Raw genomic sequence first — 23,491 nt, 5'->3', positions numbered from 1 at the left:
AAGCAAGTCATTTGCTTTGGAATAACTAGGAGAATCAGAGAAATTTCTAGGAGAATCAAACACAATAAAAGAAGCCTGCAAGGAAAGGATGCTGGCCTCTCATCCCTTTGTCGAGTATCTGCTCGTGCAGTAGACTTGCATCTTCACTCTCTGTACCTGCTTTAGTAAGGGACAAGGGAACCAGAGAGAAATGGCAGAGAAAAAAAGGAGAAGGTGCAGCAACTCAGTGGCTGGTACAGTAAGGACATATTAGTTTTCTGGGTGCCAGTGGATATTGTGGAAGATAACAGGGCTTTGAGTCATCTTGACAATACCCCATCTAAGAGCCTAGCCCAGGGATGATAGTATCCAAGCAGTGAGAAACTGTGGAGAGAGCCAAGCCTGGATGCTCTCCACAGGAAGCTGAAAAAGGTGGAGCTAGAACACATCTCTAACATCAGAAAACTATGTACGCCATGGGGAGGAATGCCAAAGAATTCACACATGAACCCATAAGACAGCCAGCACAGGGGCATCAGCAACCAAGAGGGAATGGTAAGGAAAAAGACTTTTCTCTAATCATTCCTTTATGTACCAACAATAAAGGAGCTAGAAATAGTAGAAAGCAGAGAGAGTGGGATGAAAAAACAGCCCAGACATTGAGGGTAAGGAGGATTTTTAAATTTTGTTTTGTTTTTTGTTTCTTTTTTAGACGGAGTTTCATTCTTGTTGCCCAGGCTGGAGTGCAGTGGCACGATCTTGGCTAATTGCGACCTCCGCCTCCCAGGTTCAAGTGATTATCCTGCCTCAGCCTCCTGAGTAGCTGGGATTACAGGTGCACGCCACCACGCCCAGCTAATTTTTGTATTCTTTTAGTAGAGACGGGGTTTCACCATGTTGACCAGGCTGGTCTCCAACTACTGACCTCAGATGATCCACCTGCCTCAGCCTCCCAAAGTGCTGGGATTACAGGTGTGAGCCACCATGCCCAGGATTGCTTATTAATATAAGGAGGTGATGGAGGATATCAATGATACAGTAACATTTGAACAGAGACCTGAAGTACATGAGAAATCCAAATGAGGCTGGAGAGGTCACAGGGACTGGACTGTGTTTGGCCTTGAAGGCCTTTGAATGACTTCAGTGTTATTCGGGGATGGGAAGCTGTTGATGGGCTCTGCGCAGAGAAGTGACATGCTCTAACTCCTGACCACACACTGGCTGTTGTGCTGACAACAGACTGTAGGGAGGCAAGGGGAGAGGGAATGATAAGAGTTTGAGGACTCCTGGAATGATCCGGATAAAAGATGAAGGCAGCTGGGACCAGAGTGGTAAGAACAGAGTGGCAAGAAGAAATGCTTGATTTTGGATATATTTTGAAGATAGAGCCAACATGACTTCTTGCCCTGAATGGGGGAGTCAAAGATGACTCCAGAATTTTGGGGTGTAATAAGTGATGATTTTATCAAAGTATAAGTGATCATTTAAAGACTATATTATTTCTTAGGAATGTTACATGCTGACCACTAAAGATTTACAAAATGGTATAATAACGTAGACCAATTGTTTTAAAGTGAGAATCCTCACAGAATACCTAAGTGATCCTAGGCAAGTCACTTAACTTTTGAACACTGGCTTCTACCTCTGAAAACAGGGTCATCTTTTGCTTAAACAACCTTCTCTACATTATCTCCTATGAGTGTATAAAGGGTCTGTCACCACTGTAACCTCACCTGCTAGCAGTGAGTGGCCAATAGTAAATAAAATTTATAATAAATAAATACATAAAATTTAAAAATTACTATATTTAGTCATAAAATGAGGTGACAGAATAACCTCATAAAGCTTTTACGTGAGCCAAAAATATCCCTACCCTCACTGGAATTTCACAAATGTCACCTCTGACGTATCTGAAGACAGATATGTTTTCACTCATCCACTCAGTATTGACGGAACTCCTACTCAGCCAAGCATGGTGCTGGGAGTTGAGGACACAATGGTGAACACACTAACATACTCCCTGCCTCAAAGCACTTAGATTCCCTCCCTAGCCTTTATGCTCTCCAAGCTAAACGTCTAGTCTTTCCATTGTTCCACCATGATTTTAACAGCCTCATTATCTTGTTTACCCAAACCCCTCTGTTGTTTGTCAGTGTCCCTCTTAATTCTGTCATCTAGAACTGAATCTAAAAATTGTCTAAATTAAATCCCACTTAATGCCTTCACCTTAACAAAATTGCTAAGTATAATAGTGTGGTAAGTTTTCATACACCAGGCTTCTGATTTATATTGAGATACCTATTGAGTATCAGGGAAGTAGGTACAACTGTACAATGGGTGGGGGGAGCTAAGGAGATGGATGGCCAAGGAAAATATAGATTTTAAAACAAAATGTAAATTATTATTTTTAATTGATAAATCACACTTGTATATGTTTATGGGGGTACAATGTAATTGACATGTGTATGCAATGTGGGATGATTAAATCAAGCTAATTAAATATTCATCACCTCATTTACTTATCCTTTTTTGTGGTGAGACATTTGAAGTTTATTCTCTTAGTTATGTTTAAATATACATTATTATCAACTATAGTCATCCTGCTGTGCAATAGATCTCAAAACTTATTCCTCCTATCTAACTGCAACTTTGCACTACTTGGCCTGCATTTAAAAAACAAGGTACCTAGATTAGGGGAGGTTGGAAAGAACTGGAAAGAAGAGAAAGGAGAGAAGAAAGTGATTCTAGTCTAAGGGAGGGAAATAACAGTATATGTCTATAGCATCATTTCCCCAAATGTTTCATAACATGCTAACAACTGTTATGTCTGAGGATGCTGCTGCTGCTGCTGATGATGATGATAGAAGATTCCATGGTGAAATAAATTGGAAAATACCAAACTTACTTGGTTTGAAGCAAGTTATGTTTACTGCAGTTCTTCTTAGAGTCTTTAATATGTTAACGTACATTACACATTTCCAAAAGAGGAAGCGCAATATACAGCTTCCCTGAGTTGTTAACTGTGCAGTCCTTCTTTGGGAGGACATTTTTGCATAATTAATATTTCGTGGTAAATGCTGTTCTAAAGCATGTAGTGTAGGCAAGAAGTGCTGAGATAAGTACTGAGGGTTGCTGACTGATCCTCTAACCCTGTTTTCTCTTTCTTCATCTCAGGGGAAGAATTTTTAGGAACATTCCATTAGAATTAAATAAAAAGCCTTGTCACCCCAAAGTTCCACTGATGTGGAGTGCTGTGTCCTAGCAAAAGGTGAGAATGGCTCTTCACAACAGGAAATGAGCTAGCAAGAAAGAATATGTGTGAGCAGATCTAGAGAATAATTAGTATTCCAGATGGGCATAGGACTGTCAGGATTCAGAAGAGCCCTGAGGACCAGTCATGGAGAGACTAGTCCCTGTCGGGGTACACATGAACACAGAAAAAGCATGCAAGGTCAGATGGACAAAGTAGAAGCCAATAATAGACAAAGTCCCACTGTATCTTAACCCACTAAAAGTCTGGGTAAGCAGTCAAATTTTGAGATGGTTGGGTCAGTAAACAAAAACAAAAAGAAAGACAAACAAACAGTCAGATCTTCACAGCAAAGGAGATGTGCTGCCCCAATTCACAGACTCCCCTAGAAAGAGTAAATCCCTGGGAGAAAATGGCCTAGGGTTTGTGGAAGAAAATAATGGAGCGAGCGGGTTGGAATAAACGCTTAAGGAACACTGAAAAGAAAACAAGTCCTATAAACTAGATAGATGCCTAATCTGGAAATTTCAGGGATCCTAGATAAAGAGAAAGAAACAAAGTAGAAGGTGTTCTAAAGGAGTTCTGAAGCAGCTTCAAGCATCATCTTAAGAGAATGATCAAAGCCAGGGTCTAAAAAGGAGTCCATGTAATTAGCCAGGAATGGCAAATAGGGAAAAGGGAAAGGTTCTGACTCCCCATGAACTCCCCTCTATGCCTTATTTGGTTCTGGGTTGGCAGGGTCTTAAGAATCTAGTTGAAAAAACAAAAAGAAAAAGCTAGAAAGAATTCTATAAACCTTCCCAGTAATTAAAGTCAAGTTATCAGGCATTATAGATGTCTATATGGGAAAAACTGCCCTTCAAAAATCATGGAATGGTTTCAAGTATGATGCCACCTGGACAAAGCAGTTAAGTGGAAAAACCAACAGACTATGAGAAAGAAAATCTAAATTCTAGTTACATCTCCAGCACAACTCGTCATAATCAAAGGATTCTTTTTTTCCCTAACCTGTCAAATGAGGATACCAATCTCACCTCGACTTCCTCACTGAGTGGGAGATTCAAGTGAAATGTGAACATAGACTGAACAATCTAAAAAGCTAAAGATAAGGCATTATTGTTCCAAGAACCATTTCTTTTATCTTTGGAGAATCGTCAGACATATGTTTAATAGGGTTGGATTGTTCTTTAAAAGAAGAAAAATGTCGTATCAGGCTTTATCTATAATGCTTATAGTACAAGGCTTTGTCTATAATCTTTTTCCCCATATTCTGAAATTAATTTTCAGAAATAAGGAAAAAAGAGAAAATGTATCCAACTTAGTTGGGTTCCTTAGAAACCAGAGTAGAGACTGTTGTACCACGTTTTCTAGGAAATGCTTTTCAGAATTTTCTTTCTGGGTTGTGTCATCAATACACAGAGCCTGTGGTAAACTTGATACTGGTTTCATCAATTCACAAAATCAGTATATTTCAAAGAAAAACCTAAAGGAGACAAGAGACATTTAAATATAAGCACAGTCCGGGCACAGTGGCTCACGCCTGTAATCCCAGCACTTTGGGAGGCCGAGGTGGGTGTATCATGAGGCCAGGAGTTCAAGACAAGCCTGACCAATATGGTGAAACCCCGTCTCTACTAAAAATACAAAAATTAGCTGAGTGTGGTGGCACGTGCCTGTAGCCCCAGTTACTCAGGAGGCTGAGGCAGGAGAATGGCTTGAAGGGAGGTGGAGGTTGCAGTGAGCCAAGATTGTGCCACTGCACTTCAGCCTGGGTGACAGAGTGAGACTCTGTCTCAATAAATAAATAAATAAAAGCACAGCAAGAATTTCCAGTTAAATCTCAGATACTCTGGGATGGATTACTTCTAACACACATATAAGAAAGAATAAATCACTCAGTTATTAAGAGATGTATCCTGATGCACCTCCTTTGGTAATAACAGTATTTTAAATAATATATCTATAGATAACAATCTGTAGTACCTTTCCTAGGCTGAAATTTCAGCATAGCCATCCCATTTTGTGAAAACAAGTTAGCTTTATTATATGCTAAAAGATCAACTGCAATTTAAATCACTTTTATCATGATCAATGACATCATAGTGAAAAGTCCAGACATCAGTGCACGAGAAGAAAATAAAATAAAAGGCAAGCTCATGGGTTCACCAATTGTAAATATACATATAGCAAGCTCTATGTAACTAACAGCAACTTTTTAGGATTGAAGTTTGGAATCATGACACAGTGAGGACCCTTCTTTCACAAATATCAGGGAACCTGAATGAATATAAGATGTTCGTCCTGAATGTAGCTGGTACATTTTAAGGCCAAATCTAAGAACATGGGGCTCACTATTTATAGGGTTATTTAACTTCGCAGTTCTCCCTTCCTAGGAATTTGCCCTTTCCAGAAAAATAAACGAATTTAGATGAAAAAGGAATCGCTATGTAACTACTATCCAAGTGAGAATATCTGTTTTCTAAGAATTAAATTATTTTTTAATAGAGAACCCTGATCAAGAATTGACAATAGCTACTGGACCTTCTTACCCTCAAGGTTATTTTGGAAAAGTGTCAAACCAAAACAATTTTTAAATGGTACAATGAACACCATTTATACCTTTCACCCAGATTCACCAACTGCCAACATTTACTCCACATTAGCTTTATCTGTGTGTATATGTTCTCCAGTGATGTTAAATTTGCTAATAAATTGCAGACTTCATGACCCTTTACCACTAAATATTTCATCTTGCATCTCCTAAGAACAAGAACATACACAGACATAACCATAACACCACTGTCCCTCTCAAGACATCTAACATCAATACATAATATTTAAGATATTATGTATTATTGGAACAATTTCTCTAATTGTTCCAATAATGCCTTTTATGATTGCCATTGTTTCTCATTTTTCCAATTCAGGCTTTTGTACTGCAGTTAGTTATTTCTTTAGTATTCCTTAATCCTGAACAGACTATCTACCTTCTTTTGGATTTCATGACATTGACATTTTTTGATGAGTCCAATTTTTGCTTTTAGAATTTGGATGTCTAATTATTCATGATTATATTCAGTTAGTTAACACTTTATGCAACAAAATACATAGGTGATGTTATATCCTTCTCAATATGTCACTTTGGGAGGCAGACAATGTCAGTTTATCCATTATTCGTGATGCTAAGTTTCATCACTTGGTTAAAGTGACGTATGCTAGATTTCTCCATTATCAAAGTATATTTTTCCCTTTTAAATTATTAAGTAATCCGAGATACTTTGAGACTGTGGGCTTTGTTTCCCAACAATCTTTTATCCAGTGGTTTCAGTATTCACTGATGATCTCTACCTGGATCAATTATTATGCAGGTGATTTAAAATATGGCGATTTTCTATCATTCCTTCTGTGTTTACAAGCTGGCAATCCTGAAATGTCACTGGAAACTCATGGATTCTTCATTTTTAAGGCATTATGATCCATCATTATTGTTCTTTGTAATATTCAAAGAGTCCCAAAATTGGCGAGTGGGACACCTGCAGGCTACATCTTTTGTGATATCTCCATCAGCATTTGAGTACTTTCTTGCCTTGTTATTGCCCTGCGAAAGCCATCCCTTCACAGAACCTTGGTTATTTTTATTGGGAATGGTATTTAAAACCACCTTCTGGGTGCCAGGTATGATCACTGCTATTAGGTATCATTGCTTCTAAGTCTTTTTTAAAAATATATTTCTAAAATAATTCATCAGTTCATGTATAAATCAGTAAGAAAACATTACACAATAAGAAAAATGGGAAATTCTATTCCCACCTAGCATGTAGGAAAGTACAAAGAACGTTGTCCCACCCTAAAAATGAGAAAAAGCCAGATAATCCACAAAATCATAACTTTAAAAAAGCTCATCAGAGAGCTAAGATTACAAGATGACCAAATAACCTGAATTCAAAAAAAGACAAGCTACTCTAATAGTGATGAGATATGAGAATAGTTGGCAGGGCATGAGAGGAAGAGGTGGCCACCATACACACAGGTAAAAATCACTGTCCTAAGTATTTTATATTTATTTACTCTTTTAATATTCAAAACAACCATATGAGGTGGATGAATTACTTGTTGACCAAAGGTCATCAATAGATGAACTACAGCCTAGGCAACAAAGTGAGACCCCATCTATACAAAAAAACTTTGTAAAAAATTAGGCATGGTGGTATGGGCCTGTAGTCCCAGCTGCTTAAGGAGGCTGAAGCAGGAAGATCCCTTGAGCTTTGAGGTTGCAATGAGCTATGATTGTGCCACTGCACTCCAGCCTCAGTGACAGAGTGAGATCCTGTCCAAAAAAAATAAATAAATAAAATAAAGGAACCAAAAACAGCATTTCAATTATATTGAGAGGAGATAGAGAGCAATTCCTATATACCTCACAGATGTTGTGGGTTCGGTTCCAGACCACTGCAATAAAGTGAGTATCACAATGAGTCACAAAAACTTTTTGGTTTTCCAGTGCATAGAAAAGTTATGTTTATATTATACTACAGTCTATTGAGTGTGCAACAGCATTATGTCAAAAAAAATATGCACCTTAACTTAAAAAAAATGCTAACATTAAATGCTAAATTAAAAAATGCTAGCAATTATCTGAGCCTTTAGCGAGTCATAATCTTTGCTGTAGAGTATCTTGCCTCCATGCTGATAGCTGCTGACTGATCAGGGTGGTGGTTGCTGAAGGTTGGGGTGGATGTGACAATTTCTTAAAATAAGACAGCAATGAAGTTTGCAGTATCTATTGACTCATCCTTTCATGAATTTATCTGCAGCATGTATGCAGTTCGATAGCATGTGACCTATAGCAGAAATTCTCTCAAAGTTGGAGTCAGTCTTCTCAATCCCTGCCAATACTTTGTCAACTAAATTTATGTAATGTTTTAAATCCTTTTTTTGTCATTTCAACAAGGTTCATGGCATCCTCACCAGGATAACATTCCATGTCAAGAAATCACTTTCTTTGCTCATCCATAAGAAACAACTCCTCATCCATTCAAATTTTATAAGATTGCAGCATTTCAATCACATCTTCAGGTTCCACTTCTAATTCCAGTTCTCTTGTTAATTCTACTACATCTGCAGTTCCTTCCTTCACTGAAATCTTGAACCCCTTAAAGTCATCCATGAGGGTTGGAATCAACTTCTTCCGAACTTCTGTTAACATTGTTATTTTGACCTCCTCCCATGAATCATGAATGTTCTTAATGGCATCTAGAATGCTGAATCGTTTCCAGAAGGTTTTCAATTTACTTTGCCCAGATCCATCAGAGGAATCACTATCTATGACAGCTGGGACTATAGGCCCACACCACCATGCCTGTCTAATTTTTTTACAAAATTTTTTTGTATAAATGGGGTCTCACTTTGTCGCCAAGACTGTAGTTCATCTATTGATGACCTTTGGTCCACAATTTATTTATTAAATAATAAAACTTGAAAGTCGAAATTATTCCTTGATCCGTGGGATGCAGGATGAATGTCTGTTAGCAGGCAAGAAAACAACATTAATCTCCTTGTACATATCCATCAGGGCTCTCGGGTGGTCGGGTGCATTGTTAATAAGCAGTAATATTTTGATAGGAATTGTTTTTTCTGAGCAGTGGGTCTCAACAGTGGGCTTAAAATATTCAGTAAACTATGCTGTAAACAGATGTGCTATCACCCAGGATTTGTTTTGCCAGTTATGCAGCACAAGCAGAGTAGATGTAGCATAATTTTTAAAGGCCCTAGGACTTTTGGAATGGTAAATGAGCATTGGCTTGAACTTAAAGTCACCAGCTGCAGCAGTTTTTAACATGAGAGTCAGCCTGTCCCAAACTTTGAAGCCAGGCATTGACTTCCCGTCTCTAGCTATTGAAGTCTGAGATGGCACATTCTTCCAATAAAAGGCTATTTTGTCTATACAGAAAATCTGTGGTTTAGTACGGGTACCTCCGTCAATGATCTTAGCTAGATCTTCTGGATAACTTGCAGCACCTTCTCCATCAGCTAATTGCTGCTCCACCTTGCACTTTATGTTAGGAGGAGGGCTTCTTTCCTTAAACCTCATGAACCAGCCTCTGTTAGGTTCAAACGTTTCTTCTGCAGCCTCTTTACTTCTCTCAGCCTTCATAAAATTGAAGAGAGTTAGGGCCTTGCCCTGGATTAGGATGTGGCTTAAGGGAATGTGTGGCTGATTTGGTCTTCTATCCAGACCACTAAAACTTTCTCCCTATCAGCAACATGGCTGCTTCACTTTCTTTTCTTCTTCTTTTTTTTTTTTGAGAAAAAGTTTTGTTCTTGTTGCCCAGGCTGGCGTGCAATGGCACAATCTCAGCTCACCGCAACCTCTGCCTTTCGGGTTCAAGTGATCTCCTGCCTCAGCCTCCCAAGTACCTGAGATTACAGGCATGAGCCACCACACCCAGTAATTTTGTATTTTTAGTAGAGATGGGGTTTCTCCATGTTGGTCAGGCTGGTCTCAAACTCCCGACGTCAAGTGATCCACCCACCTCGGCCTCCCAAACTGCTGGGATTACAGGTGTGAGCCACGGCACCGGGCCACACTTTCTTATCATTCATATGCTCACTGTAGTAGCACATTTAAGTTCCTTCAAAAACTTTTCCTTTGCATTCACAACTTAGCTGTATGGCATAAGGCCTAGTTTTCAGCCTATCTCAACTTTTAACATGCCTTTCTCACTAAGCATACCTATTTCTAGCTTTTTTTCTTTTTTTTAAAATGCCCAGCTAATTTTTGTATTTTTAGTAGAGGTGGTATTTCGCCATGTTGGCCAGGCTGGTCTTGAACTCCTGACCTCAAGTGATCCACCTGCCTGGACCTCCCAAAGTCCTGGAATTTCAGGCATGAGCCACCGCACCTGGCCTCATCTCTAGCTTTTGATTTAAAGTGAGAGACAGGTGTCTCTTCTTTATGTGAACACTTAGAGGCCAAGTAGGATTATTAATTGGCCTAATTTCAATATTGTTGTGTCACAGGGAACAGAGAAAGGTAGGGAAATGGCTGGTTGGTGCAGCAGTCAACACACATTTAATTAAGTTTGCCATTTTATGTGGGCACAATTCATGGTGCCCCAATTACTATAGTAACATCAAAGATCACCGATAACAGATCACCATAACAATATAGTAATGATGAAAAAGTTTGAGGTATTGTGAGGATTACCAAAATGTGACAAATAGTCATGAAGTGAACACATGCTGTTGGAAAAATGACACTGGTAGACTTGCTTGGGGCAGGGTTGCCACAGACGTTCAATTTGTAAAAAGCACAATATCTGTGAAATGCAATCAGGCGAAGTGTAATAAAATGAGGTATGCCTGTATAACAAAGAGGTCAAAGATAAGGTCTAAAACCGATAAATCAAAAAGTAGTTAAAATTAGCCAGTTGTGGAGGTGGGTGCCTGTAATTTCAGCTACTTGGGAGGCTGAGGCAGGAGAATCACTTAAACCCAGGAGGCAGAGGCTGCAGTGAGCTGAGATTGTGCCACTGCACTCCAGCCTGGGAGACAGACCAAGACTCCTTTTCAAAAAAAAAAAAAGTCCTTAAGTATACTTAACATTACTGAACTGTATACTTAAAAATGACTACAATGGTAAATACTATGTTTTTAGCCACATTTTAAAAATAGGAGCAAAATCATATTAATTAGTGATAGCAACTAGAATTAACAGGTAAAATTATTTCCTCTGGGGACTAATACTTGGGGTAGGAATGGAAGAGCAACTATTGCTTTCATTACAACCTCATTTGAACTGCTACATTTTATTTTCTTTAACATGTAAGCAAGTATTACTTTCACAATTTTTTCAATATGTGATGAAAAGATTTACCTTGATCTGCAACACATCAAGTGGAACTGTCTCTCCTTTCACAATGGCAAGTGTGGCATTAGTAATATGTCTAAAAGAGAAAAGGAGATTATCATATTATGAAAAATAGGCAACACCTCCCCCACCACACTGCCACATGCACTCATGCACAAACACACACACACACACACATTCTCTCTCATTCTGTCTCTCTCTCTCTCTCCCCCTCCCTCCCTGTCTCCCTCTCTCCTGCCCAAAGTACTAGTAGTTTATAGGGACTCAAAGAGAAAGCTTTGGCTAGGAGAAGTTCATACAAGGCACTGCTCATTTATTCATTTAACATTTACTGAGTCTCTACATTGTGCCTGACTCCTATTTACCATTGGAAAATATGATACTTAAATAACTTTTTTATTCATTGTAAAAAACTCAGGCATTTCTAAAAACAATATTTATTCTTGCTCTAACAGCCAGAAGGGTAACTAAAGGGCAGAATTTGTTACAGTTGTCTTAGCAAAATATAATCTGGAACCTGAGACATATTTCTCTTATTTTCCAGGACTACTAGGATGCGCTTCATTTTAATTGCTGATTCTTTTGAACACAGACCATTCTTATCTACATTCTGAGAGTCATTTGGAAAGTCTATAGGTTAAAAAAAGTATCATCAAAAGGCATGTACTATTGACATCCATGTAGCATGTGAAGGGAGGGGAAGCAATGATTAGGTTCAATGATTAGGTCTCAGGCTTTAATGAGCCTGTCTCTGGACTTTGAACTTCACAAATGTTTCTCAGTTTTTTCTCTTCCCTTAGGTGGGACAGAATGGCTAGAGTGGGCTGGAATTGGCTTTTTCCCTTCTCCCACATGCAAGGCTGGAGCTGACTAGAATTAAGTATTTCCCTTCCCCAGTTAAACCTTGATAATAATCCAGCAGGGTGGGCTCGGGTTAACTTGTTTCTCCTGAGGACAGGCCTTGTTAAGAAGAACAGAATACTGTGGCATATTTCAAAATGGTTCCTTTTCCCCACCAGTGCCAGAAGTATAAGGCGATTTTTCTGATATTTATTGTGAGCTCCTGGTTGAGTTCCTGGAGGTATATCTCACAATATTGTGGGGGACTCCTTATGACTGGATCCCAGTAGACTGGGACTCCTCTCAGAGCTAATAGCACTGAGCTTCAGCAATGTATCAATTACAGGTCAGGTTTTCCTACCCTGGCACTGGTTTCCAAAGTAGTTACCAGTGTGTGTCTTCGTTAAGTCAAAATCCCCTGTATTCCCCTGTCTCTCCAATCCTGGGGGCAGCAGTTTGCTCTATGTCCTACCTTCTCCTTCAGATACAAGAAGAGTTGCTGAGTTTTCAGGTTGTTCAGCTTTTCATTTATTGTTAGGACAGAGTGACAACTTCCAAGCTCCTTACATGTGGAACTGGAAACTGGAAGTATAACTTCTTTTATGAAGTTAGATTTATTGGGGTATGATATATACACAGTAAAATTCATACTTTTAGGTACACTGTTTTACAAATTTTGACAAACGCTGCAGTCATATAACTACCACCATGACAAATATACATAACATTTTCAACATCCCAAAAAGTTCCTTCATAACCCTCTGTAGCCAACCCACTCCCTGCACCTTCAGCTCCTGACAATTACTATGTTTTCTGTGTCTAGAGTTTTGCCTTTCCCAGAATGTCATAAAATAGAATTGAAAAGTATGGAGCCTTTCCAGTTCAGCTTTTTTCTCTTAGCATGAGCTTGAAATTCATTTACACTATTGTTTATGAATGGATGTATCAATAGACTATCCATATTCGATTGTATGGATGTACTGGAATTTGTTTATCCATTCACCAGTTGATGGACATTGGCTTTGTTCCCAGTTTTTGGCAGTTAGGAATAAAGCTACTATAAATATTCATGTATAGGTTTTTGTACGGAAATATATCTTCATTTCTTTTGAATAAGTACCTATAAGTGTGATTGCTGCTCATATGGTAGGTATATGTTTAATTTTATAAGAAACTGCCAAACCATTTTCTAAAGTGGCTACCATTTCGTATTTGCACCAATGATATCCAAGAGTTTCAGTTGCTGCATTTATTTGATGGGTTTTTGTTTGCTTTTTTTTTCTTGCTTATGCTGTCCTAATAGATGCATAGTGGCATCTCATGGTAGATTTAATTTGCATTTCTCTAATGACTAAAGATTTTCTTCTAGAAGCTTTATAGTTTTAGGTTTTATATACAGGTTTACAATCCATTTTATGCTAATTTTTAGATATAGTGTGAGGTACGGGTTGAAGTTTACTTTTTGCATATGTTCAACTGTTCCAATATTGTTTGTTGAAAAAAACTGTCTTTTCTATTATACATCGAATGGCTTTAGTGCCCTTGTTGAAAAATCAATTGTCCATATATGTGTGGGTCTAATTCTGGACTCTTTCTTCTACTGATTTATGTCTCTTGTTTTGCCAGCACCACACTGTTTTGATCACTGTAGCTTTAGATAAGTATTAGAATTAGATAGGGTAAATCCTTAAACTTTGTTCTTTTTCAAAATTATTTTGATTATTCTACTTTATTTTTTCTATATAAATTTTAGAATCAGTTTGTCAATTTCTACAAAAAGCTTTATGAAACATTGATTGGGATTGTATTGAATTTATAGATCAGTTTTGGAGAGAATGACATCTCAGTACTGAGCCTCACAATCCATGAACACAGAAGTATCTCTATTTACTTAGGTCTTCTTGATTTCTCTCTTCACTGATTTGTAGTTTCCATCATATAAATCTTACACATATTTTGTTAGATTTATCCATATGTATTTCATGTTTTTGTAAAGGTTTATCAGTGTTAGTGTCCTATTGCCTCTATTGTTACATAGCTATATTTTGGAAAAATAAATATGGTAATTATTATTAATAAAGTAAAAAAAGTCTGGAGTTTAAGTACAACTACAAGTAGAAGTCATTTACAAAGTACTTTAATGTCCATTCAAAAAAGGGCAGTTCCTAACCAAACAGGGCCCCTCCTAATCTATTCTGCTATGTGCAGAACTGGTTGATACTGTGAATTTCATAGAAATTGTTGCCGTCCCATGGTAACTGATTTGAATGACTACAAAACATTCTTTCTTTTTTTAAACAAACAAACAAACAAAACTTTTCTAGGTGAAGCAGTTAGCAATGGAATATAGAGGCTTATCTGTTTTGATTTATATTTGTTTTAATTATAGAATCTAGAATCAGTAATTGTAGTCAACCTATTTATTTACTGTTTGTCCCCCCTAAATGAATTTTTAATAAACATGAATAAAGTCCACTTTACTAGGCATAATTACACTTACCTAACTAGACCTATTTTAGCTTTTTAACAATTTTCTGAAGTATGTACTACTAGTGTGCATTTGATAAACACATGTAAGAGAAATTGAGGTTCAGAGAGATTGAATGAAATTACCAAGAGGACAGAGCCAGCATGTCACAAAATGAAATTTGTCTCCAAAGATGTGCTAACACAACCTGTAAGGCTGCTTTGGAGGTATCAAATGGATATCAATGGATTCCCAAAGAAAAAATCCACATCTAAAATCTGGGTGCTCTACAGGCCTCCCCATCAATGTGCTCAGGACTAAATGTAAACACCTAAGGAATCAAATCCACCTAAACCAGTGTTTCTAACAGTTAGGTACAACTTAAGATACTTTAAAATCCCAAGATATACACATTAACTCAAATGCTTGGATTAAACTCTAGCTGAAACTATTATATTTTCTCATGTTTCTCTATCAACTCATTTTTACACCATTTTTTTCTCTCCAATATAGATGCTACTTGGGAAGTAGGCAGCAGTTTGGAATATGAGTTTCAGTTTAGGAGAAAGTAAGCAGCATGCTCACAAGTTTAAGTTAATTTGATATGAATATATTAATTCTGAAAAAAGCTATCAGAAAGGATCCTAAAGCACTGTACTTACTCTGAACAGTATTTAACACACTGAGAGATTTAGTAAATGCCTTTGAGAGGCTGACCTTAAAAAAAAAATTGTTGTAACTCAAAAAGTCTTTTTATATTAAATTTTTTTCCTAAATTGCTTGGCAGAAGACAGCTAAAATTGCAACCTATAATTTATCATTCTCCTGCCAATAACTAAAAGTTCTAAATAAAGCAGCACTGTAGCATGGAATAGCACTTTTCGGATTATTTACTTGCAACATTCCAAATTCAAAATTCTTTTTTCCTCTGTAGTAACTATGGTACAACAAATCTTGACAGCAGTGCAAAAAGCAAAGCCTTGTTCTTTTTAAATAGCCTTAGGCTTCTGCCATTTTATGAGGCCTACAGAACTCTGAACTCAGGACAGACTTCCTTGATTACCTAAGAGCCCTGGGGCATGCTTATAAATTGTTTTATAATTTTTTAAATTATAAATAGCAGCAGCAACAACAGTAGTTTAACTACAAGGGAAAATCAGTTACTCTCGCAGACCCTGGGGGTTGCCACACACTGTGTAAATTAGCTTTTGGACAGGCAAGGGGTCTCCAAGGAAAATGGTCTACCCTTAGATCAATGACATACGCTATTTGGAATACTCGCTAAAGCAATTCAAAAAATCTGCACTGACACAAGCGCAAGACAAGCTCTCTAATGTAACCAATACCTGAATCAGACAGGATTCATCTTGGAGAAGCAAAAATATGAGCAATTAACTGTCATTATCCACTGTCCCTCAGAAATTCTAAACTGGGAATAAAAAGTATGGCCAACTGACTTTGGGGGGCCAAGGTGGGCAGATCACGAGGTCAGGAGATCGAGACCATCCTGGCTAACACAGTGAAACCCCATCTGTACTAAAAATACAAAAAATTAGCCGGGCATGGTGGCAGGTGCCTGCAGTCCCAGCTACTCGGAGGCTGAGGCAAGAGAATGGCGTGAACCCGGGAGACAGAGCTTGCAGTGAGCCGAGTTCGCGCCACTAAACTCCAGCCTGGGCTACAGAGCGAGACTCCGTCTCAAAAAAAAAAAAAAAAAAAGGATGGCCAACTGAAATGGCCTCTCCTGTAGTTAGGCCTCAGAATGGCTAATGAATAGCTGAATAATCCCCATTATATTAAGGTTTGAAATACGAAAGAAGTTTGAATGAAGATCTGACATATATATATATATGTGTGTATGCCTAGTGTTTTGAAAACTGGACTAAGATGCTTATTAAAATATAGAATTGTCAAAAGAGATACAGTTGACTCCTAAAATTACAATAGCAAAAATAAATTCACAAAAGCCAGCCTTATCAAAGAATTCCAAAGCAGAAAAAAAAATCCTTAACCAAAACAGAAAATCATTTGGGTATTATTATTATTTATTCTAGAAGATTATAACCAGAAAAATCACGAGAAAATTTTCATTAAATCATGCAACAAATATTTACTTATTGACTTCCTCCAATGTGTCACAAAGCTTATGTTAACCATAGGCAACTGATCTCTCAGCTATCTCTCCATTTATTTGGGTTTTCTTGACAACTATTTGCTCAAAATGATGTTATTAATCACTGTCAAAGCTCAAATTCAAGATTTCTATCTTCTTGAAAGAGCAGAGCTTTGTTTACATATGCCTTCAAGCAAAAAAAGAACAATAATACCAACAATTTGCTTGACTCTCGAAAACACTGTGAGACTCACAGCAATTTAATTTAGATGTCAGAGCAACACTGCTTTCCCTGTCTACTTTGTCTACACTGCCTACCACTTTAGTATTCCCAAAAGGATGTGGCTATATTTACTTGTTTTAGCTATTTTTAATATCAAGATCATGAAGCCAGGCTACTAGTTTAGTCTTCACAAGGGACTTGTTATTTGTCATTGCGTATACTTAAAGCAAACAAATGATCAGCACAAATCTGTCTTCACTAAAGAATCTTATAATGTACAAGCACAAAAACGGTTTGGGTCAGGGATATTATCTTCATAACCGACAAAAGGACATCAAGTATTCACCTCCCTACCTGACCTGGAGACTTATTATAAAAGTCCCACAACCAAGTTGGGAAACTTCCCAATGAACTGAAAGGTTGAACTCTGATCTAGGCCCTCCTCTTAATTATTTGAAGTTTCAGGCTATCAAAACTCAAGAAAGTTATAGCATACACACATAAATTTTTCATTCCCAGGCTCGCTCACCCACAAATGCTAATTCCCCACATTGACAACCTACTGGACTTTGTTTCCACTTTCGGCAAAGAGGGTATGACTCAAACTACTGGTCTCTCCCAGTGGGATAAATCCAATGGGAATCTTACTGAAGGTAGCCTGGGGGGAAAAAAGAAGAGGAAAGTTTTATTGTTATGATCAGAAAATCAGGCTTAATGGAGAAGCACAGGTGTGTCCACTATGACAAATAACTGACCCTGTATCTGCCTCCCCATCTCTTTTCCACATCCCTAGACCAGTAATCAAATAAAGCTAGGTGGGTGATTTCTAAAACAAGGCAGTCAATGAAAACAAAATGACTCAAAATTTGGAAGAAATATTTTAGTACTCATTAATGACAACTGTTTGAAAGAAATTTGGTTAAGATAATGAGGGTTTTGAAGATAATAGATCAATGGACTAGTGCAACAGAGACTGTATTATGTTGTCATACTATTTGATAAAGTTGCAGATAAAATTCAACTAAAAATGTCTACCATTTATACAGTGACCAACGACAGGTGAAGGTGCTTTATAAACTATCTCAAGTACAAATAAGGCAAAGAGAATAAACAAGTTCAAGTAACAGATGGTACTGGCATAGTAGTTAACTTAATTAAATGCCACACATACAATAGATACTATAAAGTTCAAAACAATTCTGAGCACAATGTACTATTACCAAAGGGACTGAGAAGGATCTTCTAGCTATTGTAGAAAAGTGCATAAAATAATGTTACAAAAACACCCATGTGCCCACAACCTATATTTAACAAATGTTAACATTTACCTTTTTGCCTCATATGTTTCAAGAAATAAAACGATAGAGATACAATGAAAGTTCCTTCTAAAACTATTCTCCTCTCTCCCTTCCCAGAGGAGACCATTATCCTGAGGTTGGTGTGATTCCTTTTCATCCACATTATTATTCTTTTGCTACATATCTAAGCATCCATTAACAATACATAATATTGTTTTCTGAATTTTAAAACATTGTAGAAATGCATAACATATCTGGGCAACCTGCTTTTTTTTTTATTCAAAACTTTTGAGATTTAACCATGTAGATATTTATACATTTAGTTCATTCATTTTAACTGTTAGATGATTCCCACTATATGAATATGCCACAATTTCTTTATGAAAAAGTTCTTTGAAAAAAAGATTCCATAACAAAATTTTAAATAACCATTGTCAAAGTTATTGGATACCATCAATTACCAAACCAGAAAAGTCCCCATGTGTTAATATATGTGTTCTATGACATGGGTAGCAGTATTTTCTTTTCTAAAATCCAAGAAAGCACAATTTGTACCCGTTTTAAAATATAAAATGGAAAAAAAAGAAAGAAAAGCAATAAAAAAGAACAAAAATAAAAGTTAAAATGCAATTACTCTTTAATGCTTACCTCATCTGTTCGTCGAAGAACTCCAGTAACAACCTACAAATGTAATAATAAAACATTTTTATAAATAATATGTATTTCCTTTACAATAAAAGAATTGGATTCAATTTTCATAGACCATAAACTTAGTCCTATTTTCTTCTTAGAAGCTCTGTTAAAAGATGCACTGGATCTTAAAATATATAGTATTCTCCAATACAATCAGAGCTAAATTAGATTTTGACCTAGGATCAACAATACAATAAAGGCTAAGATAAAATAATTATAAAAACTCCAAGTTGTATTGGTAAAAATATGTTTTAAGTTCTATAAAATGGGTACAAATATGACGTACACATCAATTATACAGAAAACCCTAGTTTACTACTATAAAGTACACATACAGGAAAAAAGCACTTTGCTACACTCAGAGTGTGCACTTAACAAATCGTTCTTATTGACAAATATGAAGAAGGATAGCATTCTGTAAAAACTGTGAAAAATACCTAAATTAAAAAAAATTTCTCATAATTCCACCATGCCAGATAACCAACTATTATTATTATTATTTTGTTTTTCTTTTGCAATGGAATCTTGCTCTGTCACCCAGGCTGGAGTGCAATGGCATGATCTCGGCTCACTACAACCTCTGCTTTCCAGGTTCAAGCAATTCTCCTGCCTCAGCCTCCCAAGTAGTTGGGATTACAGGCGCCCACCATCATGCCCGGCTAATTTTGTATTTTTAGTAGAGACGGGGTTTCGCCATGTTGGTTAGACGGGTTTCAAACTCTGGACCTCAGATGATCCGCCCACCTTGGCCTCCCAGTGCTGGGATTACAGGCATGAGCCACCGCACCCGGCCCCAGATAACCAATTATTAATCCCTTGTTTATATTTGATATTTTCCCTCCAATCCTTTTTCTAATCAGTGCATATTTTTGTATGACTGTAATTATACCAAATACACAATTTCTTTGAAAACATTTTGTAAAGTAAAACCTGACCCAGGTCTCCTCCCTTCATCTTCTCCTGCCTCACTGAATTTCAGGAATAAATGGGGCTGTTGAGATGTCTACTTCCTTCTTTGTAGGCATGCTATCAATATTCTTCACACTTCATTAAAAAGCCATAAAAACAATTACAACATCATTAGCACAGCCTTTTTAAAAGAAGCTTACTAAGGCTCACGTAATGACTAAGTCAAACATAGGACAGTACTCTGCTGTTAGCTTCTGATCCCTGAACACTGGTAAAACCAACAAATGGGGACAACAGGCAATCAGAAATGAGGTACGAATATGAATTATAGTATACAGGATTGAATAATTAAGCAGTGCGTGGGATCACCTGCATTGGGCTCTTTAGGGGTTTCCAAAATATAATGAATGCACTACTCTGCTGCTAGAAAAGAAGAGTACTTGCAGGGTAACATACTTACTGCCCGTAATGGACCAAAGTAAGCATTAAGGGTATCTTTATTAATAAATTTTATGTTTTAATAGTAGTTTTAGGTTCACAGCAAAATTGAGAGGAATACAGAGATTTCCCATGTCCCTCTGGCCCCCTATACGTGAACCTTCTGCCCATTATCAACATCCTTCACCAGAGTGGCACATTTGTTACAACTGATGGACCTACATTGACACATTATCATCACCCAAAGTCCATCGTTTACATTAGGGTTCCCTCTTGGTGTTGTACATCCACGGGTTTCCACAAATGTATAACACTTATACATTTGTGTATAACAAATATACACACACACAAAATTTGTGTTAAACAAATTTGTGTATAACACAAATGTATTCACCCTTACAGTATCATAATGAATAGTTTCACTGCCCTACCAATCCTCTGTACTCTGCCTATTCATCCCTCTCTTCAACGTCTGATAACCTCTGACATTTTCACTGCCTCCATAGTTTTGCCTTCTCCAGATATTAGATTGTCGGAATCACACAGTATGTAGTCTTTTCAGACTATCCTCTTTCACTTAGTAACATACATTTAGGTTTCCCCCATGTCTTTTCATGGCTTGATAGCTCACTTCTTTTTAGTGCTGAATAATAGCTATTGTCTGAATATATCTCACTTTACTTATCCACTCACCTACTAAAGGACATCTTGGCTGCTTCCAAGATTTGGCAACTATGAATAATGCTGCTACATGTGCAATCGTGTGGACACAGGATTTCAACTCCTTTGGTAAATACCAAGGAGCATAATTGCTGGATTGTATGTTAACAGTGTGTTCAGTTTTGTAAGAAAACACCCAGCTGTTCCAAAGTGGCTGTACCATTTTGCATTCCTACCAACAATGAGAGTTCCTGTTGCTCCACATCTTTGCCAGCATTTAATATTGCCAGTGTTCTGAAATTTGGCCATTCTAATAGGTGCATAGTGGTATCTCATTGAGAAGATGCAATATTAAAACAAAAGCAGATGCATGTATCTTAACATGTATACCTCTTCCTATTAATGTAGTATAATATTATATGTAATGGAAATGACATGAGAATGGATAGCTGAATATCTATTTGTTTATTTTATAAGAAACATACCTATTGATAGAAACTATGATTCCATTACAAACAGGGCTACTTCATAAGAGTCTCCAAAATATAACAAGATTATCCCATCCACCACCATTTTATCTTCTGTTATATTCAATATTATCAAACTTAAATATGATAATACAAAAATCCTTCTATATGCCGGGTAGAGGGTTTACAAAAAGCAATGAAATGGAAGTGCATGAGAAAAATTTAAAGCTATACTAGCTTTAGAGAGCAACAATCCTAAAATAATGAATTAAAATAAAAAATTTCTTTAAATTACAACATACCATTGCTCTAGGATTTAATTTCCATTTTTCTCACCTTCAAGATAGTTTCAAAGAGAAAAACAGTCATACCTCCTGCAGTGTCCCATCTCCTCCTGCAACAATGATCACATCTGTGTTTTCCATCAGTTCCAGGAGTTTCTTGGCTTGTCCCTCATAATCTGTCTGAAATACCAAGGAAGCCTTTGGTGAGTTTATCAACCTAGAGCCACAAGGTTAAAGGTTTAAAAATGTGGGATATCTTCTTTAAAGTTTTACATTGACTGTCTTCGTAAATTTTACATAATTGATAGACATGAAAAAATAGCTATCAAAGCAATTATGTATAGTTGTTACAGTTTTACACTTTTAGAGCCAGAGGGACCTCAGAAACCATCTAATCAGCTCCATACTTTGAAAATAAAATTCAAACCCAATAATTTGCCTGCTACACAGCTAGCTAGTCAAAGGCATCATTTCCAGTCCAGTGCACATTCTATTACATCCTTTATAGGAAATCAAGTGTACATGCAAATAGGGACAAGCAGATGTAATAACAAGAGCACAGATGTCAGAGCCCAAGAAACCCGGATTAAATCTCAACTCTGCTACTTTTTAGCTGAGTGACCTTAAATTCTATGGATCTTAATTTCCTCATCACTGAAATTATGTGTGTTGAGGGAGGGAATAATGATAGCTTCTCTGTAAAACAGTTGTAAAGCAGTATGTAAAGCAACTGGTAAGGTAACTGTTCATAACTGGTATTGCACTAAATAAAAGGAGGTTATTATTGTTTTGTTATGACCATACATAAAGAAATACAGGTATGATTCAAAGTAGTCACAAAACAATGCCTAAGACTTACCATTTTTATTGATACCATTTTATTTCAGATACATACATAGACTTAAATGAACCATTTAAGCCACCAATAATATGTATACTTCTAAAACTAAACACTAAATTTCAATAGACATAATGCAACTAATATTAAAATAGGAAACACTCCCTCCAATTGATATCACACTATACATACTAATAGATAAAAATTAAATATCTGGATTTCAGATGGGCTTAAGCACCTATGGCATAATAAAAAAATATATATATATCTGGGCCAGGCGCAGTGGCTCACGCCTGTAATCCCAGCACTTTGGGAGGCCAAGGCAGGTGGATCACAAGGTCAGGAGATGAAGACCAGCCTGGCCAACATGGTGAAACCCCATCTGTACTAAAAATACAAAAATTAGCCGGGCATGGTGATGCACGCCTGTAATCCTAGCTACTCAGGAGGCTGAGGCAGGATAATCGCTTGAACCTGGGAGGTGGAGATTGCAGTGAACTGAGATCACACCACTGCACTCCAGCCTGGGCAACAGAGCGAGACTCTGTCTCAGGAAAACAAACAAACAAACAAACAAAAAACCATACATACATATATATAGATATATACACGTATATATGTACATATATATATACGTGTATATATATATGTACATATATACGTGTGTGTATATATATATGTACATATATACGTGTGTGTGTGTGTATATATATATATATATATATATATATATATATATATATATATATCTGGTCTCTGTTCTTGGTTCCTGGCACAGAGCTCCTAAAACCCCTGGAATTTCCTGAGTGATAAAAATGTCTTTTGTTATTCATGGCAAGGCCCTCTCAATCTTGCCAGTTTGTGCTAATGAGGTGATTGGTGGGCCCCTGAATAGCTTCAAGATGGGAGCTGGTCACCAGAAGGACCAGCAAGGTGATTAGAGGGTTGGAACTTTTAGCCCCATCCCTAACCTCCAGGGAGGAGCGAGGGGCCTGAGATTGAGTTTACTCACCAATAGCCAAAGATTTAATTGATCATGCCTGCTTAAGGGAACCTTCCTAAGCAATGGAGTGTGGGGAGCTTCCAGGCTGGAAGCAAATACCTCAACATTGAAGTATTGAGAGGAGGCATACCTACAGAGGGTATAGAAGCTCTATGCCAA

The 23,491-nt window shown here is 37.2% G+C and overlaps 1 protein-coding gene across 1 annotated transcript in view; it reads right to left on the bottom strand.

Annotated features, from left to right (window-relative positions):
* AGK (acylglycerol kinase) overlaps positions 1 to 23,491 on the bottom strand; it is a 105,249-nt gene that overhangs the window by 22,612 nt on the left and 59,146 nt on the right. Inside the window, exons 6-9 of the mRNA XM_003270821.4 lie at positions 21,579 to 21,671; positions 18,689 to 18,721; positions 17,306 to 17,400; positions 11,106 to 11,175 (exon numbers count right to left, since the gene is read on the bottom strand). Of these exons, the coding sequence (XP_003270869.1) occupies positions 11,106 to 11,175; positions 17,306 to 17,400; positions 18,689 to 18,721; positions 21,579 to 21,671 (291 nt within the window). The remainder of the gene's footprint in view (positions 1 to 11,105; positions 11,176 to 17,305; positions 17,401 to 18,688; positions 18,722 to 21,578; positions 21,672 to 23,491) is intronic.

This window comes from Nomascus leucogenys, chromosome 13 (genome assembly GCF_006542625.1).
Source record: "Nomascus leucogenys isolate Asia chromosome 13, Asia_NLE_v1, whole genome shotgun sequence".
Lineage (NCBI taxonomy): Eukaryota > Metazoa > Chordata > Mammalia > Primates > Hylobatidae > Nomascus > Nomascus leucogenys.
The sequence above is the reverse complement of the archived record's forward strand: the minus strand, read 5'-3'. Positions and strand labels throughout refer to the sequence as shown.